The sequence below is a fragment of the Cyprinus carpio genome, chromosome B7, assembly GCF_018340385.1.
Source record: "Cyprinus carpio isolate SPL01 chromosome B7, ASM1834038v1, whole genome shotgun sequence".
Lineage (NCBI taxonomy): Eukaryota > Metazoa > Chordata > Actinopteri > Cypriniformes > Cyprinidae > Cyprinus > Cyprinus carpio.
In genome coordinates this window covers 10,317,682-10,334,955 of record NC_056603.1, presented here as the reverse complement: position 1 = coordinate 10,334,955, position 17,274 = coordinate 10,317,682, and the positions used below count along the sequence as shown (strand labels likewise).

General features: G+C 34.7%; 1 protein-coding gene across 1 annotated transcript in view; it reads left to right on the top strand.

The window, feature by feature from the left end:
- The window catches only part of mpped2a (metallophosphoesterase domain containing 2a), a 55,370-nt gene that overhangs the window by 21,737 nt on the left and 16,359 nt on the right, over nt 1-17,274 (top strand). Inside the window, exon 4 of the mRNA XM_042727196.1 lies at nt 499-724. Within this exon, the coding sequence (XP_042583130.1) occupies nt 499-724 (226 nt within the window). The remainder of the gene's footprint in view (nt 1-498; nt 725-17,274) is intronic.

The window sequence follows — 17,274 nt, the reverse complement described above, 5'->3', positions numbered from 1 at the left end:
ATGTTTTAGCTTTAGGTTCTTGTAGTCAATATCCAGCCATAGACAGTAGCCTGAATAGAGAGGTAAAGAAAGATGTTTTGTTGTAATGGCCTGTTTCTACTTGCAGAGTCCTGTTTTTCATTATCTGACTTTTCCTCAGGATTGCAATAACCTCACATGAATTTCAACAGAGCATTTTTAGTGAAAAATTCAGATGTGACCAGACGTGAGTTCCATTGACAAGAAATATGTCTGTCAGTGGTGAATGCAAACTAGTGTGCAACAGTGTCCAACCAGAAGATATGTGATGTTTAGCATGCAGTTATGGGGTGTAAGATTTTGGACCAATGAGATTTCTCTGTAGGCGCATGGTTAGGTTGCACTACTATTGTAAAAATGTCAACTTGTATATTGTCTCAGTTCTTCCAAACCAGTGCTTTAGTTGCCATTATTTGTTGAATATGAAAATCTAGGGTTAATGTTCTGTTTTAACATGTATGTTTTTCTGTGGTGTTGCAGGCAGCCTGCCATACGAGTTTAAAGTGGTGATCGCGGGGAATCATGAGCTGACCTTCGATAAGGATTTCATGTCGGAGCTGGTCAAGCAGGATTACTATCGCTTTCCCTCCGTGTCCAAGTTGAAACCCGAGGACTTTGACAATGTTCAGTCTCTCCTGACAAACTGTGTTTACCTGCAGGACTCTGACGTCACCGTCAAAGGCTTTCGAATATATGGCGCGCCATGGTAAGTTCCTCACACATTTCTTGTGTTTTTACATTTTAAGATCAATCGCTTAGTATCAAAATCACATACTGTGTTGACAGAATGCTTTCTCTTTGCTTTGTTTTCTGTATTTATCATCGTTGTCATCGTCATCATTCTGTTTTTGATGATTTATGTTTGTTTATCAGTGTTTGATGATGTCAAACATATATTTTTAACAATTAACAGACTAAGAGAATTTGCATCAGTGATTTAGGTTTTTCCAGGTTTGAGTTTACAATAATGATGCCAGTTTTGCTTTGAAGACAACATGGCGGCATTCATAACACCTTCAACTTCTGTAATATGACTAGTTCTCAGTGGGCAATAATGGAGGATAGAACTTGATCCTTTCCATGGGTATCTGATTCAGTTATCATGGTCTGATATTATTATTCACTACTGATCATTGCATCATTTCTGTCCTTTCCATACAATTTTACAAAGTTACATCAGCAGGAAAGGTTTCTGAGGTGGCATATATGGGCAAGTTGTCTAAAAGAAGTCTCTTATGCATTAAGTTTATTTTTATTAAGTTTGTGATATATTATTAAAATTTAAAAGAATTATCTTCTATTTTTATATTTTTTAAAATGTAATTTATTCCAGTGATGCAAAGCTGAATTTTCAGCATCATTACTCCTGTCTTTAGTGTCCAAGATCCCTCAGAAATCATTCTAATATGCTGATTTGGTGCTCAGTAAACATGTCTTATTAATATCAATTTTGAAAACAATTGTACTGCTTAATATTTTTGTGGAAACCGTAATGCATTTTTTGTTTTTCAAGATTATTTGATAAATAGAAAGTTCAAAAGAACAGAATTTATTTGAAATATAAATCCTTTGTGGCATTATAAATATCTTTACTGTCACTTTTAATCAGTTTAATGCATCCTTGCTGTATAAAAGTAATCTTATGGAATTTCTGTAGCAAATACCAAGAAACAACATGCTAAGAAAATTAATAGTTAAAGTACTGTAAATTTTGAATCCATATGAACTTTCTAAAGCTCTTTTGATGTCATTTCTGTGCCACAGCACACTATACTAAACCAGCGGCCTGAGAAAGCACCTCTGCGTCATTCCCATACTCCATCCCTGTGTGGTTGAATTTCCTCGGATGCTCTGATCCTCTTGGAACCTGTGTGTTTTTCTAGCGCTGCTGTGGGAATCGCTCCCCTTGCGCTCTATTGGGCAGCCCATTTAGCTGCACCTCTGCCCTACTTCCTGTTTTCCTAACATCCATCTAAAAAGATAAAATGGCCCTGAACTATAATTATCCCGCACAACATCTTTAATGCTTCCTGGCATTTTCTATTTTTACATCTTGCCCCTTAGACTTGTTTTCCTGTGTGTTTTTTCCCTCTTAAGAGCCATTGTGAGATTCACCTCTTGTGCTGTCTTGTTTTTATCTATAATTAGCTGTGAAATGAAGTTAAAGAGGGCGTTGTAGAGGGCATCCCGCAAAATATAGTGATACAGACAGTGGGGAAGCGGAAAACAGAGGGAGGAAGTGGAGAAGGAAGGAAGCAAGCCCCCCGTGGCCCTTTAACGTGAAAGCTGCTAAATGTCTGTTGTGACAGCGTGGGGTCTTGTGGGAAATGGGGAGGAGGGGCCCGGCGGGTGGATACTGATAACTCAACACACACACACACACACACACACACGCAGATGGCCATGAGGTGGTCGGTCTGACGGGCAACATTAAGTCTTGCTATAAGAGCATTTGGGTGGCCCTGGTGTGGCATGTGTCTCATCTGGCCGAGAAATTTGAGAAGCCGGCTAATTTGTATTACCATATTGTCACACCATCGAATGTGTAACATAAGTCAGCCATTCGCTGAATATCGTGAGGGCAGACAGGCCGTTCGCCTCGAGCGCTGCTGACTCATTCCCGAGAGTGAAAATGGAGAGAAAGCGGTCTAAAAGAAAAGAAAGATATCCATAAAGCTATCTTGATGGACAGATGGAGACAGTAATGGCATACTTTGAGACACAGAGACAAACGGTGACAGAGACAGCGAGAGGACGGGTGTCAGAAAAAGAGAAGAAATGCATAAAGAAATCAGAAAGCGTGATGTAGATAGACCTGGCAGTGGCTGTATTGATGGGAACACATCATGCGCAGACACGCTCCGGGAATCAAATACATCTTTACACAAGAATCTTATCTCTTTGAGATATTAAAAAAAGAGGATTTCATATATTGTGGTTCAGCATAAACCGAGTCTGTTTGGAAAAATCAGATGTGCAGCTAATTGTTTTCGATATCTTTTCCTCTTGTTTATTTAATAAAAATACATTTGTATTTTTATAAAAGTAATGTCACTTATTTAGTAATTTAGCATTGTTTAAAGTAAGTTGAAAAAAAAAATTATATTGTAGTTTTGCATGAACCAAGTCTGTTGATCATATAGTGAAAATCAGATGTGCAGCTTATGTTATAGAAATACATTGCTTATGTGAGAACTAATATCATTTACTTAGTAATTTAGCATTAAGTTTTAAATAATAGTTTACCTTAAAATAAAAAAAATGAAAAGTCAATACCTTAACTTTCATTTCATTATAAACCTATTATAGTTTTATCAGCAAATCAGTGTTGTATGGAGGCCTGCACATGACATGCAAGAAAATTTTTTAAATCGTGTCCACGATTACTATTTCATTCTTTCAATTTGCTAATTTGTTCCCTCGATTTATAAATCATGTGCATGATTTAGCAAATCGAGGGAACAAATTAGTAAATTGTGCGCATGATTTAGCCTACTATTATTTTTCCTGTATGCCATGTGCGGGGCTCCGTAGTGTTGCTTTAGTATTAATATTTATTGAATTAGCTTTCATATTTATATTTTCAGATTCAATATAAAGTATAATACTTTTAGATAATTTTATTATATTTATATTCCATTTTTTTCTCAAGTCATGAGTCACATGGATTAGTCAAATCATGGCTAACCTTTTTTTTTTTTTGATGATGATGATGATGATGAACTATGGACATATATCTGCATGTGGGTTTGAGTGCGGTTGACTGATAGGAACTTATCATTGACAAAGGGCATGAAATTCTCTAACAGAACTATAGGCCTGTCGTTCTAGGCCAGAACATGCTTCACAACACTATGCTGGCATCATGCAATCAGCTATTTGAAATGATCTGTTTGACATGTAGCAGTGTTAAACGCACCTGTCTTTGGTTCAGGGTGACGTGTTGAGAAGTCAAAGTTAGCTGCCTAAACCTATAAAAGTCTTAAAAACTGCAACAAGAGGAAAAAACTTGTTACAATACATGTACATGTTTCAGGAAAGTTGATGTACACTACTGTTTAAATGTTTTGGGTCGATAAGATTTATCAAATGTTTTTGAAAGAAAATATCAAGGATGCATTTGTTTGAACAAAATATTGTAAAAACAGGAGTACTGTCAAATAGTATTACAATTTAAAATAACTAATTTCTATTTTAATATATCTTAAAATGCAATTTATTCCTTTTATAGTTAAGCTGAGTTTTTAACAGCCATTACTCCTTTATTAGTTTTATTTCAATCAATCAATCAATAAAATACTAAAATAAAATAAATAAATGGTGTCTTACTGCCCTCAAACTTTTGCACCATAGTGTATATCTTATACCTGGAACTATGGAAAAGTTTAAATAAAGTTATTATAGCGAACTAAGAACCAAATTCAGATGTAATGATAAAGGTTCAAATGCCATAATTTTTTGTTTTTGTTTTTGTTTTGTTTTTTAAGCCAGCTACTGTTTTCTTAGCGACAGAGAACCCAGACATCTTTCAGGAAGTGGCCTTTTGTTCAGGAACATCCTGGTGCTTTTGTCTGCTCCACGAGATCAGACCCTGGCCTGACCGCAGAGAGCCACTTCCACAAACAAACTCACACAAAACGATGAAAACCTTTGAAATTAAATGACAAGAAAATATGAACTGAGATGAAAAAAGACTCAACAGTTGTCATATGCATCGGCTTCGATCGACTAAGACCCTTATGTTTAGATAATTTAAAAAAAACTAAACGTTTCCGAACAAGCATTCAACAAGCCGCTGGTGTTCTTGGATATTAAGTATAAGAGTGGTCGTGTCACTCAGGCGGGTTGATGAATGCCTTCAGATGCGGCACGCTGAGTGAAAGCTGTGTGAGGGGTCGTGGTACTCAGGTTTGGGTATTAAGGAGAAGGGTGGGGGTGTCTGTCTGGCTTTTTAAAGCAGTAATCTCCCCGAAGGCCTGACCCGTCTGGTCGTGTGATGCAGTTCAGATGGGGTGAGTCCTTCTGCTAGTCAATCTGGGCGTAAGACCAGCGCCACTCCCCTGGGGTTAAGACATACTCTTAAACACACTCTATGAGATTCAATCCCTTTAAACTTCAGAAGAGTATTTCAAGCATGTCTTCGTGGGCACAATAAATATTTGCCTGAAGGATGCCAAGCTATGACTGATTTTGCAGTTAAAAACAAAAACAGTATTTAAAACTGTTAATGGCATTTTCGATGTATATCCTTACCTATGAAAACTGGAGTGAAATTTGGTGGTCTTTTGGGAAGGTCTTCTTCATCATTCATTTAAAATCTTTCCTTGGTTAATTGAAAGTCATAATGGTAATCATCGGCAAGTTCTTTTTTTTTTTTTTTTTTTTTGGTGAATAAAATATATAATCATATGTAAATAAATTAATTTATCCATACTATAATATATATAGATATATATATATATATATATAATGTATAATATATATATATATATATATATATATAATATATATTATACATGCATACATGGGACAACGTTTGATTACTTTTTTGATCCACTGCAAATGTTGACTACTGTATATTTCACAATTAATATAACAATAATAAGGTTACAATTTTTACAATTTTTTTTACAATTTTACATAAAAACTCTTTGTTTTATTTTTGTGAAAAAAAAAACAAAAAAAAAAATATATATTATATATATATATATAAAATATATATAAAATATATATATATATATATATATATATATATATATATATATATATATATATAATTGATGACACGACAAGTTATTTCCAAATAAATATTTTTATAAATATATTTGTTTTAAAGATTTTTTTTAATTATTTCAGTTATTTAGTTTATTATGGACAATTAATATGACTTACAAAATTGTCAAAAATACTGAATCTTTATTGATCTGATGAAGCTAACGCTGGTTGAAGTACAGCAATGCCAAGTTTCAAAAGTAGGCAAAATAGCTAAATAGCAATCATCCAGATCTTGAATGATTTTGCTCGAGTGTATTCAGCGCTCGTCTGGATGCTGTGAGAGTTTGGCTGTGTTGGGTAAATATTTCTCTGTGGCTCAAACGGGCTGGTGGTGCAGGCGCCAGGCTCTTCTCTCGTTTGTGTTGGCCCGGCGCCCTCAGTCCACGTCCAGTTCTGTACGATAATGTGAAAATCCCCCTCCGTCCACAGGCACTTGCTCCGGTGCTCTCTCGTACACACGCACAAAGACACTTATCCTCTTCCACTGTTCTTAAATGCAGTGAGAGTAATCCTGAGCCATTCATAATATCGGTCTCCCTCAGTCCTTATCTGCACATAGAGTGATTGATAGTTTGTGGAATAAGACCTCACAGAACCAGAGAGAGAAATGATCGCTTCTCTCTAGCACTTCCAGATTATTGCATACGTTTGATAACTGCTGGAAAATATTGAATTCGAGACATCCAATCCCGTTATTTTAAGTGCACTGACATTCCATGCATATTGTAGCTTCATCGTAATTTCAAAAACTGACAGTTGAGCAGGACCTTAACCCTTACAACAATTTGCAAATTTTTAGCTAAGTTTCTACCAGAATCATCATACACTCTTAAAAATAAAGGTTTGTAATTGACATCAATGGTTCCATGATGTACTTTAACATCCATGGAACTTTTCCATTGCACAAAAGTTATTTTATAGTGAAAAAAAAAGTTATATTATAATAAAATATTATTGTATTTTTACAGTTGTACTGTAAAATAAAACCTTATATAATATTTATTTATTTTAATAATTTTTCTTAAAAAAAATTTACACTGAAAAATTACAATAGTAATATTTCTGTTTATAATTTTTAGTCGTGATAATCATTATAATTTTTTTTAGCACAGCAAACCAGGAGCTTTTAACCTGTTTTGTCTTCCATTAGATAAAATTCATGATTAAGCCACATGATTTTAGCCGCAATTCATGTCCATTGCATGAATGTCCCAGCATGAGCTACACATCAAGGTTTAATAATATAATTTGAAGCTTCATAGTCTGCTATTCCCAAAAAGTGACTAGAGCAGGTTGGCTGGATTTGTGTTCAGATTTTGGACTCATACTGAGAGAATCGTTCAGAAGTGAAGGTGTGAGGGTTATGTGTCCCTAGTGATTTGGTCATTTTAGTTTAGGAAACTGTGAAATGGTGGCACCAGGTGTTGGACTTACAGTCCGAGCGTGCTACGGTTCCCCGACTGAGCCATGGGCTTAAAGCGGGGCTCATAATGTAGTCAGGTTACTGATACTGGGGGATTTAGGCAGTCGGACTTCATACAGACTTTATGGAGCTACAGGCTGAGGGGGGAGGTTTCTCTATCTGTGAAGTGTGTGTGTGTGTGTGGGTGTGTGTGTTGCTAGTGTGTGTGTGTGTGTGTGTGTGTGTGTGTGTGATAACCACTTCCCCACGCAAAGTCACTCAGCACACAGATCCCCCTTTTAAATGGCGCATTTGTCATCACCTTTGCCCCACGGAGTGTGACGGGGCACAGAGCTCCCCCTCAAAAACCTCCCGCAGCCCTTCTCACGTATACGCTTACACACTCCATTCTTCCATCATTGGCTCATCATGCGACCCCCTGCTCTCCATGGGTTACTCCATCACATTCTCTCCATCAGGCGAAGGGGCATGACAGCAGCTACTGTTTGAGATCACATGCCAAACACACACACACACACACACACACACACACACACGACCGTATAGACTATAGTTTTATAGAAAGCTAATTGTAATGACTGAAGAGTATAAAAACATTATTTTTACTTTATTTATGATTACTGTTTACATTTCAGGGTGTCCACAAAAGGAGGCTTTACAGTTTTGTCCCTGAAGTACAGCTACTTTTACCCCCACACACATTTATCCATCAGCATCCGGTCAGACACGGTTGATAAACCACAAACGACAGGGAAAGTTTGAGATTACGTCTGTTTCAGAATCGAGCTTCGCGATGTTTGTTTGTATTCCCTCATGCATTAATTATTTAGCCTTCAATAAATGGGTCTTAGTGTTTGGTTTTCTTCAGGGCTAATTAGGATTTGCTGGAAATGTGCTTACTTGTTTTTTTTTTTTTTTTGTTGTTGTTGTTTTTTTTTTTTTTTATAATCTTTATTAATTCTGTGTTGGTTGGTTGTTTTCCATTAGGTCTCCCACTTCCCTCACTCCCTTTAAATGTCTGTAAAACCTAAATAGAACTATTTCCAAAGATTACATTTTTATTTTCATACTTTTTTCCTTTTGGAAATTCATTTTCATGTATTTGTGGTCAAAAACACTACTTAAAAAAAATTAAATTCATACAAATTTCAGATAGATAGATCGATAGAAGCTAGAGGTAGTTTTAGATGGAAGAATTTAATGTATTTAATATCACTAGCATTATACCTAGCAAACAAACATAAAGTCATATGTTACAGCTCCTTATATATAGAGAAATATATTAGAAATAAATAGTTTATATAATAAATTGTAATTAGCATAGTATATCCCTATGATATTATATAGAGTTTTATCCCTAAGCAAAACTCATATAATCTGAATATATTTAAAGGAGCAATTGTTTCTAAACCACTGTATAAGTTTACTAGTTTTTATAATACATTCTATATTTACACTATATATATATATATATATATATACTGTCAACGTTAACACGTTAATGCATGCAATTAATTTTACAATACTTAACGCATTGAAATAATTTAACGCAAAACTACTGAAGCACAATTTCTATTCTAACCCTTTAACCCAATTTTGCTTCTACTTGGGATCAGATCATTTTAAGCCGCTAAACTCCGGGGAAGTTTTCAGTCCAATGATCCAGTAAACGAATGCATTCAAACAATCCATCCAAAACAGAGCTAATATAAAGGAGACCAGGCTGATTACATCAGAGATTGCAGAGAGAACAGAGACTTGCGTTGCGCTTCCAGTGAATTATTCATTCCAGTGTGTTTCGCTTTTAAACATGAGCTCTGTCATATTCTGTGATTTTCTCTGAAGAGCGCAGGCCCTCAAACGTTGCGCTGTGTGAAGTACAGACTGAATGGATTGTCAACACATCCCACCACTGTTTGGCCAGATGAGACGCAAACTACATTTTCTCAGCTGGATAACCAGTTTCACTAGTAGAGTTTTGATGGATGCAATCAAAAGTAAAGTATTAAAGTAGCTTAAGTAACTATTAAAGTAAAGTAAAGATGATTGCGGTGGGATACAGGAGTTGCACAGTAAGCACGCGTCCGTTATAATAATGCATGTATAAGTGCTCTTGTCACACTGATCACACATTGTGTTTATGCACAGGCACAGACATTCTGTATGTTCACATTGTTTCCACACACATTCACGATAATGTTTTGATTTGTCATGTGTACGTTGCTATGTTTAATTATTCTGAATGGATCCGTGTACTGTAATACATATGCAGTCAGCAGGCGGTTGGTTTTTTTTTTTTTTTTTCGCATCACCATGTGGTCCTGTTCGGTTTCACAACTTGACTTCTCTAAAATGTAAAAAAGCTTTTTGCTGTTGTATTGTACACACATTATAAATTTCATTTATTTTTTCTTTCATATGTGCTTATATGGGCTCCTTTATATCATTTGATTCTTTGGTGTCCTCTTGGAGTTTCTAAGTGTCCTTTTTTGGAAAGACATCTAAATTTATCTTGAAAAAAGCTTGCAGAAAATACAGAGTTTTGAGAATCACCCTTCAATCTTTTTGTTTACTTTGCTGGATATAGCAAATGATGACAAAATAAAATTTTTAAACAAGATAAATGGTCTATGCTTAATTTCATGAAGTACGCGATTAATCACAGAAAAAGGGTGTGATTACTTAGATAAAAAATGTAATCAATTGACAGCCCTAATATATATATATAATATAATTTAATATATGAAAGGAGTAAAAAAAGGGGGATATAAAGTAATGCTATAATGCCAAGAAATAAGCAATATATTGCTTATTCCTTTGCATTATAGTGTTTCATTATATCCCCCCTTTTTGTGCTTCCTCCTTTCATTGAGTGCATGAATGGGATGGAGTCTGCTTTGCGTGTTTAAGACGCAGAGTGAAAGAACAAAAACACTTTGCCCTCTGTTGAAGGAGGAGATGGGGGGCGGTTATGGGGGTAGAAATCACTGCGAGTGCTGGAGGAGTGGGGAGGAGTGGCCCAACAGGAGAGGGAGTGTTGGAAGAGAATCGTCTGGGAATCTTTGTGTCGTCTTTCCAGGGGCAGGACACTACCTGCACTTGTCAGTGATTGCAAGGTGACCCTTGACCGGGGGGAGTGGCGGCTTGTGGCGGGCGTGGAGGTACATTAATTAGCGGCCCATGTCTGGGTATGTTCCACAGACCCTCGGCCATGACCGTCAGACAGCCCCCTCTTGGCTTTGAATGACTCTTTTCTCCTTTCGTGTCAGAGGTCATCGTGTAGCCGTGGCCTGCTAATTGTGCACAAAAACCTTCTTCCCCCGCCTCCTTCCTTCCATCTTAAACCTCAAACACAAAACAAAAAAAAAAAAAAACTGCTTAGCATCATTCTGAAAAGGTGAAGGGAAACATATGGCAGACATCGATGATCTGGTATTAGAAAGACGGAGGTCTGTGCTGACAGGACGTCAAACGGAGCCGGTGTTTGTTTACGTGTACGCACATATGTTAAACACTAACCTTCCCCGCACCGGGCCACGAGTTACATACCACACCGCGGCCCCCCTCAATCCATCAGTCTTGGGTCCAAGCAGCCAGAAAGAGAGAGAATTAGCTATAATGAGAACTAGGACAGTTGCATGAATCTAATTACCCGTGAAACAAGCAACATAGTGTTTCTGCTGTTGGCCAGGCTGTTGTTCACCATACACACCAGGGATTTTACATGCACAATGCAAACACGAGACACCACACACTATCGTGACCTCACATGACTTAACCATTCATTATGTTTATTAGATCATAAATTTTAAGCTTATATTATACTAATATATATATATTTTATAGGTATATAGGTATATTTACACATTTACTTTTCATATATTGAAAATCTAATAAATATATAAGTTTTAGTAGATAGGTATATATTTACACATTTTACACATCTTCTCATATTGAGGTAGGTTTGTGATGTTTTGTAGTAAAAACTGAGGGGGTTATTAGTATATTATATGTATGTGTGTGTAATATATATGTATGGTGTGTGTGTATATATATATGTATGTGTGTGTATATATGATATATATATATTTTATGTGTGTGTATATATATTGTGTAGTGTATTATATATATGGTGTGTATATATATATATATGTGTGTATATAAATATATAATACATATGTATGTATATATTAGTGTATATATATATATAGATGTATATAATATATATATATACATCATATATATACACACTACATACAATATAGATAGTATATATATATATATATAAATATCATATATATGTATGTTTAGGTTATATATATATATATAGCGTATATATATATATATATAATATATATATATTTGTGTGTGTGGTATATGTATATATAAAATATATCTATATATAGTATATAAATATGTGTGTATAAATGTGGTGTGTATATATATCTATATATTATTATATTATATATATATATAGTATGTGTGTGTATATATATATGTGTGTGTGTGTGTGTGGTTATGTGTATTATATATATGTATAGTTATGTGATATGTAATATGTGTATATATATGTATATCTGTATATAATATATATATCTTTATGTGTGTCAGGATATGTCTATAGATGTAAGTATAAACTATATATACTCCTATAATATATTATATCTAGTATATATCTATATATTATATATATATAAGTATATATATATATATATATATATATACAGGCACCGAAGCGGTATTTGTATATCCAGTTATAGCCATATCGGCACCCTTGGTATATATCAAAGATAGGCTGTGAAAATGTATCCAGACCTTTTGATCTTTTATTTTTTTTTAAAAATCACAAAAATCTAACCTGATTGATAATAGGATTTAAAATGGGGGGGGTGGAAATATCATTATGAAATAAATGTTTTTTCTTCTAATACATATTGCCACAATTACCGGCACCCTGTTTCAGGTGTTCCATTTTGCCAGTTTAACAGCTCTTTGTTCTCCTATAATGCCGGATGATGGTTAGAGAACACCTGACGAGATCAGAGACACCTCTTCCAGAATCACCTTCAGTTCCTGTTCCAGCTCCATGGTTGGTTGCTTCTTCTCTTCAGTTCAGGTCTTCATTTTTCTACAGTGTCTCAGGTCAGAGACTGGAATGTCCATAGGCAGAAGCTTGGTTTTGAGCTCAGTGACCCATTTTTTGTGTTGTTTTTGAGGTTGTGTGTTTGGATTATTGAACGGTTTGGAAGATCCAAACATGGTCCATTATAAGAGTCAGTCACTTAGTGATTTTTTTATCTGTTGGTATTTGATAGAATCCATGATCCCATGTGTCTAAACAAGATGTCCAGGACCTCCAGCAGAAATATAGGCCCACAACATCAAAAATACAGCAGTATATTTCATTGACACATGGGGTACTTTTTATCCCTGTGTTCACCAAACCCATCTTGAGTGTTTGCTGCTAAAAAGCAATTTTTTTTAGTTTCATCTAACCATAGAAGCCAGTCCTATTTGAAGTTCCAGTCGTGTCTGATAACTGAACATGCTGGAGTTTGTTTTTGGATGAGCTAGGAGAATTTTTCTTGAAACCCTCCCAAACAACATGTGGTGAAGTAGGTGCTGTTTGACAATTTTTTTTAAAGTTTTCTGACCCCGAGACTCAACTTTTTTCTGCAGTTCTCCAGCTGTGGTCCTTGGAGAGTCTTTCGCCACTCAAACTCTCCTTCTCACTGTGCATTAGGACGATATAGAGACACGTCCTCTTCCACGCAGATTTATAACATTTTCTGTTTGTTGGAAATTCTTAATTATTGCCCTGATGGTGGAAATGGGAATTTTCACTGCTCCTAGCTCTTTTCTTAAAGCCACTTCACTAATTTGTGAAGCTCAATTATCTTTTGCTGCACATCAGAAATATATTCTTCGGTTTTTCTCATTGTGATGGATGATTAAGGGAATTTGGGCTTAGTTTTCCCTCATATTTATATTTCTGTGAAACAGGAAGCCGGGTGGATAATTCCATGTTCATAATCACCCTGGAGTGCTCAAAATTGTGAATATGAATGGGAATATACTTCTGAGATATTTTAAATGTATAATTTCTAGGGGTGTCAATAATTGTGTCCAGTGTGTATTTGAGAAAAACATTAATTTCATAATGATATTTCCCCCCATTTTAAATTCTTATTATCCAATGAAAGGTTAGATTTTTGTGAATTTTTTAAAATAAAAGATCAAAAGGATTAACAATGCAGATTCATTTTCACAGCCTTCTTTGATCATATTTACCAAGGGTGCCGATATTTTTGTCCATTACTATATCTAATATACCTGAAAATATTATATTACAATATGATATATAGAGAGAGAAAGAGATAGATTCCTCATTGTGTGGATTTTTTGTATATATACTGATATGAGAGAGAAAGAGATTTCTCAATCTGTCCGATTTTTTGTATAGAGAGAGAAAGAGATAGATTCCTCATTGTGTGGATTTTTTGTATATATATATATATATTTATGCTTTGTGTTGTTCCTTCTACCTTCTTCATATCCATGAAACTCAGAGGGAAAAAAATAACAACTGCCCATTTATATGACATCCTGTCCATTGTAAGTGCCTATTCTCTCTGACCCTGGCAACACCCAATATAGAAAGGTTAAGACAATAGCCTTTATCACCCTGGCTCTCTTTCTCACTCACATGGGCATTTATACACTTACCCCCTTTTCCTGTTGACTACTAAAACCTTTGCCCTAGACTCCTTACAAGCGATATAAGGTGCACGGCTCAGTTGATTGTAGTGTCGCCCACCCTCTTCTCAGACTGCGGCTGATTTTAATCTCTCCCCTCCCAGCAGCCACTTCTTTTGGCAGACTGAATGGAGACCTGTGTGAATAGTGCTGCCTTCCTTCAAGTTTCTACTTAAGAGTTCAGGAGTGATTTTGGTCAGAAAAAAAAATAGCAATTTTGTATTTCTTTCTTTCTCTTTATCACTTTCTGCTAAAGACATGAAGCTTTTAGCACTAGCTTTTAGTGGTAGTGCTAATACAACAGAATAAAGAGTGAAAGATGCACATTAGGTGTTTAATTGATGCTTTATCTGTTGTTGTGTGTTCAAGTCATGTTAGAATGAGTGCACATCAACATCGCTGTGAAGATGTAGTCTTTCTTTTAGAGAAAGTTACCAAAGAGGATGCTTGTCAATTAATGTATCACAACCGAAGCAGATTGTTATTGATCACAATAAGTAGTTGTAAATGTTGACCATTTAGTCTTGTGTGCATTCTGTGTACAGTTGATAAAGAGTAATGATAAAGCGTGCCATGAAAACATGACTCATTTAGCGGGTTTATTATGAGACTGACTTGTGCAATCAAACTACATTTCCCATCATTCCCTGTGATAGCATAAGAATGAAGAAGTACTTGGATATGACATCAGTTACACAGCTATGCACATACTTCATCCAGTGAGTCTGTTTCTGCCATGAATTCCCTTAATTGCCCAAGTCTACAGTTTTACAGTTTTTCTCTGGTATTATACACACGCATGCACATATGACTACAGACAACAACATAGTATAAATAGATAATAATTAGAGGATTTCAAATCATAATGCATTGAAAATGCTATGTTAGATAGCACTTCGGTGCTGTTCTTTTGCAAAAAATTCTGCATAAAGTTTATCCAAATATTTCCAACAGTCATTTGCATGCAATGGTTTCCAATGGCAGAATTTTTGAATTAAAAAAAAATGTAATTAAATATTAATATTTACAGTACAGTTTTAAGGTTTGTGGTGTGTAAGGTGTTTGTTTTTGAAAAAAGATTTCTGATGCTCAAGATTGCATTAATGTGATCAAAAATACAGTAAAAACAGTTAAAAAAAAAAAAAAATTTAAGCATTATCTGATATACTTTATAATTAGAATACTAATCGTTTTGTTTTTAAGATGACTAAAATATGACTGAAAATGTTATAAATAAATCTGTCTGTATCGGTATCGGTTATAAAAACTCAAAATCGGCCAATCTCTCTGTAATATATTCTTCTGATGGCATGTTATAAAAACCATGATACAGTTTTTCGATAAATAAAAATAGTAACTTTTGTAACATTATAAATGTCTCTACTGTCGCTGAAGCAAATTGGAATTCAGTTGCTCTGTTTGTCTCTTTCTCTCTTAAAGTTTAAATAGACTTTCTAAGCATTATAAATAACACTACATTTCTATTATAAAAGCAGTTACAGTTAAGCTAGTAGAACAAACATTGTCTCTTTTGTCTTTTCTCTCTTGTTCTGTGTCAGTCTTTGAGCTCTCTATAAAAATATCTTTCTGTTTTTCAACTCCTCTCGTTTGTGGATTTCTGAATCCGCTCTGAACAGTAACTCACGTCGGTATGGTGAAGGAGGTAGAGTACACAAGCTCAGGTCGATAAAGGGAAGCAGATGCCAAAACGCTAATTGGTACCGCCTGTGAGCTGCTCTCTTTCTCATCCTCCTCTGTAATCTTTTTTCATCCGCCTCTTTTTGATCTTTGGCTTACAGTAGGAGAATGAAAATAGGGATTTCTATCGGGCTCTTTCCAAAGTCTTCCCGAAACATGTCCATGATTGGAACAATACATTCAGCCCATAGGAATGAGCAGGAGACCTTTACCTGCTTCTGAAGATTTATGTTCACCTCAGATTCAATTTCTTCATTAAAACATCACGATTTTATATCCGAGCGTGATCCTTTTGGGTGGATTCCAGTGTTTCACATCTTTATTATATATCTCTTTTCTCTTTGAAGGACAAGTGAATGTTTTTCTTCGAAATATTTGAAACTAGTATATAGAAAAGCATCTCTGTGAAATGCATCACACATAAGCTTCACTCTGGAGAGAATCAGACAGTAGTTACTCTTACTTTCATGCTGTTGATTTAACATCTACAGTCTATAAAATGTTATGGCCTCAGGTTGCAAGTATCAACTCTGCAGCCATTGAAACACCAATGTGTTACTAACCCACACAACATTTAGCATAGTAACCGTAGTTTCCATACCGTAGCTCTGATAGCACACATACACAGAACAGGCCTCTGTTAGATGTGCACGTGACGGAAAATATGTTGTGAAAATATTTGCAATGTGTCTCTTAAAACATTCCCTGTTGAATGTTAAAAAACATTCAGGAAATGTTTTTGTGACATTTATAAATTTAAATGTAAGTGAATTTGGTTTGCATGATATACTAGAACAGTAAAAGGTACCAAATGTTTATTAGAATTATTACATTTCTTTATTTCAGAATTTATGTACAGGTTAGAGTACATTATATTATATATAAAATGTGTTTATTAAATAATTTTTTCAAACGTTTGTGTAAGATTTTTATTGTTTGTTCGTTAGAAGTATTTTATGCTCACAAAGGCTGCATTTTTAAATAAAAAATTACAGTAATATTGTAAAATAATTGTACAATTTCGAATAATAGTTTTCTATTTTTCTATTTCTGTTTATATATATTTATATTTATATATATATATATAATATATATATTATATATTGAAGTGTTGTATTTGTAAGTTATTAGTTATTTTTTTTTTAATTTTTTATTTTTTTGTGTTTTTTAATGTAATTTATTCCTGCAATTTTCAGCATCATTACTCCAGTCTTCAGTGTCACATGATCCTTCAGAAATCATTCTTATACGCTGATTTGCTGCTCATGAAACATTTCATATTATTATCAATGTTGAAAACAGTTGTTCTATTCCATATTCATGTGAAAACCATGACACATTTTTTTCAGGATTTTTTGATAAATAACAAGTTTAAAAGAATACATAAATTTGAAACAGTATTTTATTTTTTTAATTTTTTTAATTTTTGTTTTTTATTGGACAGCCCTATTTAGCAATCAGTGCTTTTCCGGTCATGTTTTATTTAACAGACATCATGGGACATGATACATTTTTGTAAAAGAAGCGTGACACTTGACCCCAGATTGCTCCAGGGCGTTTGTCCTTGTATTATAAGTATATTGTAAGTCGCACAGCTAAAAGTT